Source organism: Papaver somniferum, unplaced genomic scaffold, assembly GCF_003573695.1.
Source record: "Papaver somniferum cultivar HN1 unplaced genomic scaffold, ASM357369v1 unplaced-scaffold_133, whole genome shotgun sequence".
In the NCBI taxonomy this organism is placed as follows: Eukaryota; Viridiplantae; Streptophyta; class Magnoliopsida; order Ranunculales; family Papaveraceae; genus Papaver; species Papaver somniferum.
The window spans coordinates 3,570,670-3,577,559 of NW_020622492.1; the positions used below are offsets into that span (position 1 = coordinate 3,570,670).

Consider the following 6,890-nt stretch of genomic DNA (forward strand, 5'->3'; position numbering starts at 1 on the left):
AATGAATCTATGAGAGCAGCTCTGGTTTTAGACGGAGAGAGAAAATGAAATAGAAAATGAAAATATCTTCTGATATTCCTCTTGTATAAATACTAAAGGGTAGTGTTGTCATTATAAAAATTCATAATAATTAATTATGGACCAGATCTGAAGTAAATTTGATATTTTGGGCCTAATAATATAATAATATAATTTTAAGTACGAAGTTGACAATTTGATAGTTCAGTAGTAAGGGGTTACAGTAGTTTTCACTTACAAAACAGATTTCTTTATTTGACGCATCACGCGCAGGTTAGCGTGAAAACCCCATTTCACTCCCATCCCAGGTTCCCAAGTCCCAGCCCTCAAAAGATACAGGTCTTCTTTGTATTTTTCTTCTTCGTTCTGAAAAAACAAAGAGATGATGCAGGGCTACGCCAGGAGATTAGGGCACCAGTATTTGAAGCCTTCACCATCGCTATCAACTCTCAAATCAATCTATCCTGTTTCTGACAAATGTATGTAAATCTTGTAATTTCTATGGTCTCTCATTTCTTCTTACATTTCAATTTTTTCTAGGGTTTGATGAGATCTTATAATTTAGAATTTGATTTTAATCTTTAGATTATGGATATGATCATCCGCGGTTTGGATCGAATATTGCTACAAAAGGAGTTGGGCATCTCATCCGTAAAGGTACTGGTGGAAGATCATCTGTTAGGTCAGTTCATTTTCCATTCATTCATTTGAGCTAAACCTTTGAACTTGGTATATTTCATTTAGGATATTGGGTATGGGATAAGAATTCTTCATTCGATAAAAGACTACTACTTCTTCTTTTGTGCTGCAACATAAGATATCATATGGGCAATTGATTTTTGAATTGAAATAAATAGTGTTTGAATTGGCAGTGGAATTGTTGCAACTGTGTTTGGAGCGACAGGGTTTCTCGGACGTTATGTTGTACAACAACTAGGTAATTAGAATGTATTTTAATTTACTCCACTGGTAGTAATGTGTTTTGGTTTATTGTTAATCTAAGTTTTTGTTTGTTTTCATAGCTAAAATGGGTTCTCAAGTGCTAGTTCCTTTCCGAGGTTCGGAGGATTCTCATCGACATCTTAAATTGATGGGTGATTTAGGCCAGGTACAACTATAGCTTTTAACTGCATGTGTTGGTTATGTGGTTTTCTGTTCTTTTGGTTTCTTTTTCTCATCATGTCTTACATTTTAACTTAATTCGAAGCTGTATTCAGATTGTACCTATGAAATATGACCCAAGAGATGAAGATTCAATTAAAGCAGTAATGGCAAAGGCGAATGTTGTCATCAATCTTATTGGTTGGTATATTTCGAGTTTATATCTGCTCCTTAATTTGATTTTTTTCGTTGGGCTAATTAAGTCATTATGCTGGCAGGAAGGGAGTATGAGACAAGAAACTACAGTTTTGAGGAAGTGAACCATCATATGGCGGAGCAGCTTGCTTTTGTAAGTCCTTGTTCAGAATTTGGTTGTATGCTTTCGTTCTTCTTCTTTTTGCTTAGTTTCTGATGGTTATGGCTGGCTTCTTTTGGATTGAATGCGCGAGAATTATGCAGTTGTAAAGTGTATTTTTCATAATAGGTTTTTAGAACCTGTGACACATGATGTGTGAATATAAAAGCTTAATACGACTCATAATTTTGCAGTTATCAAGTGTATTTTTCATATGAGGTTTTAACACCTGTGATTCATGATGTATATGAAATATAAAAGTTCAATACGGTTGCTTTGGATGAAAAAAACAAAAATAAATAAAAATGAAAACAACTTGGTCAGTACAGTATATGATTTAGACCATTTCTCAGGGGGGGAAGGGCACTAAGTTGGCATTTGTAAGAGTAATAGAGTATCTTATTTTTAATTCATCCAACTAAATTGAAGGAGTGCTCTTACAAGCTGCATCTTAATTTCTTTACTCTAGTCTAGGTATCATGTATGTAATGGCTGATGATGTATTTATCTGTGACTAGGTGCTTGAGCATTTATTTCACAATATTTACCAGTTTGTTTTCTATTAAGTATAAATATAAGTTTTTTAATCGGTACAGGTCGCAAAAGAACATGGCGGTATCATGAGATTTATACAAGTTTCTTGCTTAGGGGCATCACCATCATCATCTTCCAGAATGCTAAAAGCTAAAGCAGCTGCAGAGGGAGCAATACTGCGAGAACTGCCTGAGGTTTGACCTATTAGCCTCTTATCTCTTACTATGACCTGATTATTTCTGTCTTTTGTTTCTGTATTGCTGCCTTACATTTTGCTACTAATTAGTGCATAATATGCCAGTATATTCAAATTATGGTTTTGATAATTGTTATTTCACACTAATTGTAACGATTGCATGGTGGTATCTTATATGAATGTTGGTTTTTATCCATTCGTCCTGCTCATTCTTTTCTCTTTCCGATTCACCTGGTATTAAATTTTCTTTTATTTCACTAGTACAAGGCATGTCTGTACCTTTATCAGGTTACCCTTATTTATAATGTTCTATTAGTTGTTAATGTACTGTGTTCTGCAGGCCACAATTTTAAGGCCAGCCTCTATGGTTGGCACTGAAGATCGGATTCTAAATAAGTGGGCATTTATTGCAAAGAAATGGAGCTTCCTTCCGCTTATCGGGGACGGATCTACTAAGTATGCTTATTCTCGTCATGCATTATTTTAACGCATGAATATAGTGCAATTAACCTTTGCTGGAGAAGATGATTTTTTAAATCTGTATGTACCTTTAATGATTTAACTTTTTGCAGAATTCAACCAGTGTTTGTTTCTGATGTTGCTGCTGCAATTATTGCGGCCTTGAAAGATGATGGCACAAGCATGGGTAAAACTTACGAACTTGGTGGTCCAGATATTTACTCTATGCGCGAACTGGTAAATTTTGCTTCCTCGTATATTTTGCTCTAAGTTGGCAGAATAGTCTCGTTCAGCTCTTTTTAAGCCTCTTATCCATGTTGCAGACAGAGCTGATGTATGAGACTATTCGAGAATGGCCACGCTATGTAAAGGTTCCTCTCCCCGTTGCGAAGGTATGCATGTACATTTACTCTAGAAAATATTTGGGTTACCGAATAACTACTTGACTGGTCTTAGAATCGTTGCAGATTATTGCCTCTCCTCGAGAGATATTGCTGAACAAAGTTCCATGTCCTCTACCTGTCCCTGAGATCTTTAATCTGGATCAGCTCAATGCTCTCTCCGTAGATACAGTTGTGTCTGAAAATGGTCAGTGTTGAAAAGCTCATGTTATCTCATCTTTTTTTTTATCCTCTTGTAATTTGTCTGTTTTGTGCATCTAAAACCTCGGTATTACAATTACCTTACGCGTCTGCTTTTTTCTTTCCTTTTTGGTGCACTTGGCAGCTTTAAAATTTGCTGATCTGGGAATTGTACCACATAATATTAAAGGTTACCCCATTGAGTTTCTTATCCAATATCGCAAAGGTGGGCCAAATTTCGGTTCAACGATCAGTGAAAGAGTCTCTCCCGATGCTTACCCATAAGGGAGGCTTTTCGACAATCCTCTTTCTTCTTTGTTATTCTTGTGAGGTTTTAGGTTTTACAAAGACTGTTGATGATCGGGCACTCCTCAAAGCAGGTAATTATCACTGATGCCATTTATCGACAATAAAAATTGTACAAGTACCTGTCAGACGAACATCTATACAAAGTAGATGTATCATTAGAATATTGTTTGCTTGTTTGTTTGTGGAGGTGGATCTTGGTCATGTCAAAAGGTTATGTAGGCAAAAAAATAAAATGTATTGGATTCTTGTCAAAGAAACATGTTTTTTGTTGAATGTTTTATTTTGTGTGATTTAAATTTTTTACAAGATTTTTTTTTTATCATTTTTATTTAGTTCTCAAGGACTGGGCTTTGGGTGTCACTAATTTGTGCTTTATGCGCCTGATAGCTTTTTCCAACTGTTACTGGGATTTTTTGTTCCCATTACATTGTACTGTATAATTTAGTTATTGTATTCGCTCCAAGATCACTTGATTAACCTGTTGGAATCGGAGTATTCTTAACAAGAGAGAAGAAATAGACGTGAATAAGGAAATTGGTGGGGCTTAATAGTCGATCTCGGATCTCGGTTTGGACCGAGATGCTGAGACAACATTATCTTGGGGAGATTTTTGGTAAAGTATCTGAGTTTTTATTTCTAAAGTTATGCCTATAATATGCATGCCAAGTGCCAACTAGGGCTTAACCCGTGGGTAGGCCTGTCAATGGATGCTAACGTAACGGAAATAGGCTCTGCCGCTGCCGTTTCCGTTAAAATTTAGCGGATATCCGTTACCGTTCATTTCCGGCGGAAATAAGAAATTCAAAAACGTTACCGTTACGTTTGACTTACCGGATAACGGATATTTTTCCGCTGCCATCCGGTAAGTCACAGGACAGCCACAAAACAGGCTAAAAACACAGAAGTTACAGAACAAGTACACATAACAGCTTTAAAATCCAACAAAACATGTTCTAAATCCATGCCACACCAAAAAAAGACATACAGATGTTCATGCCATTGCCACACAAGAAAACAAGTTCATAATCTTCATGTTTTTTTTTGCAAATGCATTCCTCCTCCATCTCCAGATTCTCCTCTGCCAAGTCCCAAGTGCCAACTGCATCTGCAAATGCATTTACCTTATTCCTTAGTCCTGAACTTCTGTATTTTAAAAGAAAAATCAAAAGTGTTAGACTTTTCTAAGCTGGCAATGTCATTGTCAGTGCAATAAGCCAATAAATTGCAAAAAAGAAAGAAAGATTAAGATGTACCTGTAACACAACTATCACTGTCACTGAGAGTGAGATCTGGCAGGCAATCACCCAAACAAAGCAAAGCTTCAACAAGATCTGGAGCTAATGAACTCCTGTGAGATGTGAGAACTCTGCCACCAATACTAAACATAGATTCTGATGCTACACTTGTCACTGGAACTGCCAATACATCTCTTGCAATCCTTGAGAGAATTGGGTACTTAGGAGCATTATTCTTCCACCAACTTAAGATATCAAACCTCATTTCTTCAGTGGCTGTGCCTTTAGGAAGAACTGGTTCTGCTAAGTATGTCTCCAATTCTGACTTCTCAACCTCAAACATATTGTTTTCCATAATGAAATCATCATAACCAAATTCATATGATGTTGTTGTACCTGCAGAGCTCTCAATTGCAGTTGAATGCATTCCAGTATCAAAGTAATTTGGAGCTGTAGTGTTAGTTTCATAAGCACAGAAAAGAGCATTGAGTTCAAGCTCAAATTTGTTATAGTGACTTTTATAGTGTTCCACACCATATACTCTCTTCATAACAAACTCCACCCATTTAGATTTGTACCTACGATCCAAAACAACTCCAATTCCCATCAAAGTGTTACTTTCTTTCCAGTAGCTATCAAATTTCATCCTCATATTCTTGGCCATGTCTCTGATATACTCATGCTCACTTGATTCCCATAGCTTAATGCATCTATTAACTTCTTGAACCCCATTATAATACAAATTTGCTGTGGGGTACTTAATCCCAGCAAATTTGGTTGAAAGGACATCAAAAAATTCCAAACATTCACATATGTGTACTCCTTGTTGCCACTCCTTAGAGGTTGGTAGTATCTTGAAGTCATCATCCAAATCAGCTAGCCTAGCAAAAGCTTGTCTAAAAAAATTTGCATCCTTTAGCATCTTAAAGGTGGAGTTCCACCTGGTATCCACATCTAAACCGACAGACCTTGAAGCAGGAAGCTTAACTTGGGAAATTGCACATTCAAATCTCTCTTTTCTAGCCTGACTTGACTTGACATATTTTACACACTCTCTAACTGCATCTATAAATGGATCGGCTACTCTCATTCCCCACCCAACAATTAAGTGCAATATATGATTACAACACCTCATTTGGAACATATTCCCATTAAGAACTAAACAGTCTATCAAGCCATTTCTTCAGCTGTTCCATCATAACATTGTTGGAGCTAGCATTGTCAGCAGCTACAACAAAAAGCTTATTGTCTATGTTCCATTCTAGACACACTGATTTCGCTACAGATGCTAGAACCTCTCCAGAGTGTGGTGATGGCACTAAAGTATATGCTAGTGTTTTCTTAACCAGTTTCCACTCCTCATCTATGTAATGCAGTGTCACACAACAATAACCATCCTTTGTATGCTTACATGACCACATATCTGTTGTTAAACTACATTTAGATGTAATATTCTCAAATTGTTCTTGTAATTGCAGTTTGAACTCAGTTGTTAGTCTCATGATGTCTTCCCTAACTGTATTCCTAGTGTAAAGCTTAGCAGTAGGATTCAAAGACTTAACAAACTCTCTAAAATAAGGATGCTCAACTATAGTGATTGGATAACCATGTTTAGCAATCATTTTGGCAACTAGTGTCCTAGTAACAACAGGATCAAACTTCCAATTTGCTAACTTGGTTTGAGCATTACCTGTTTTGAGAGAAGTAATCTTGCTTTGTCCTTTCTTATTGTCAGGCTTTTCTTTGCAGATTTTGGCATGGTAATGCAAGCGGCTGGTTCCTTGGTTACTGGGAGCAGGTATTCTATTGTGACAATGTTTGCATTCAGCTATCAGTACCCCAACCTCCTTCCCACCTTTTACTGTCTTCTTTCCAACCTTCCTTTCAAAATCAACCCATACATCAGACCTTACTGAGCGCATTTTTTTCTTCTCTTCAACTATAACTGGGTCTTCATCTACTTCTTCTTCTTCTTCTTCTTCTTCTTCTTCTCTAGGACGAATTGCAGGTGTAATAGAAGCAGGTGTTGAATTCACTCCAGAAGCTTGAACTTGGTTGGATGCAGCAGCAACAGGTAAATGTGATGCAACTGAAATAGAGAG

The 6,890-nt window shown here is 36.8% G+C and overlaps 1 protein-coding gene across 1 annotated transcript; it reads left to right on the forward strand.

Annotated features, from left to right (window-relative positions):
- Positions 1 to 311: 311 nt before the first annotated feature.
- Positions 312 to 3,875, forward strand: LOC113333703 (NADH dehydrogenase [ubiquinone] 1 alpha subcomplex subunit 9, mitochondrial-like). The gene is made up of 12 exons (XM_026580135.1): positions 312 to 497; positions 604 to 700; positions 891 to 955; positions 1,041 to 1,126; positions 1,236 to 1,320; positions 1,398 to 1,468; positions 2,071 to 2,202; positions 2,545 to 2,660; positions 2,777 to 2,900; positions 2,987 to 3,055; positions 3,131 to 3,251; positions 3,390 to 3,875. Exons 1-12 carry the CDS (start codon positions 401 to 403, stop codon positions 3,527 to 3,529), a joined length of 1,203 nt encoding a protein of 400 aa, XP_026435920.1. The 5' UTR covers positions 312 to 400; the 3' UTR covers positions 3,530 to 3,875.
- Positions 3,876 to 6,890: the final 3,015 nt, after the last annotated feature.

Coding starts and splice junctions, on each gene's coding strand:
- LOC113333703 (XM_026580135.1), top strand. CDS start 401: ATGATGCAGGGCTACGCCAGGAGATTAGGGCACCAGTATTTGAAGCCT. Junction 956..1,040: donor TTATGTTGTACAACAACTAG/GTAATTAGAATG, acceptor TTGTTTTCATAG/CTAAAATGGGTTCTCAAGTG. Junction 2,901..2,986: donor TTTACTCTATGCGCGAACTG/GTAAATTTTGCT, acceptor TCCATGTTGCAG/ACAGAGCTGATGTATGAGAC.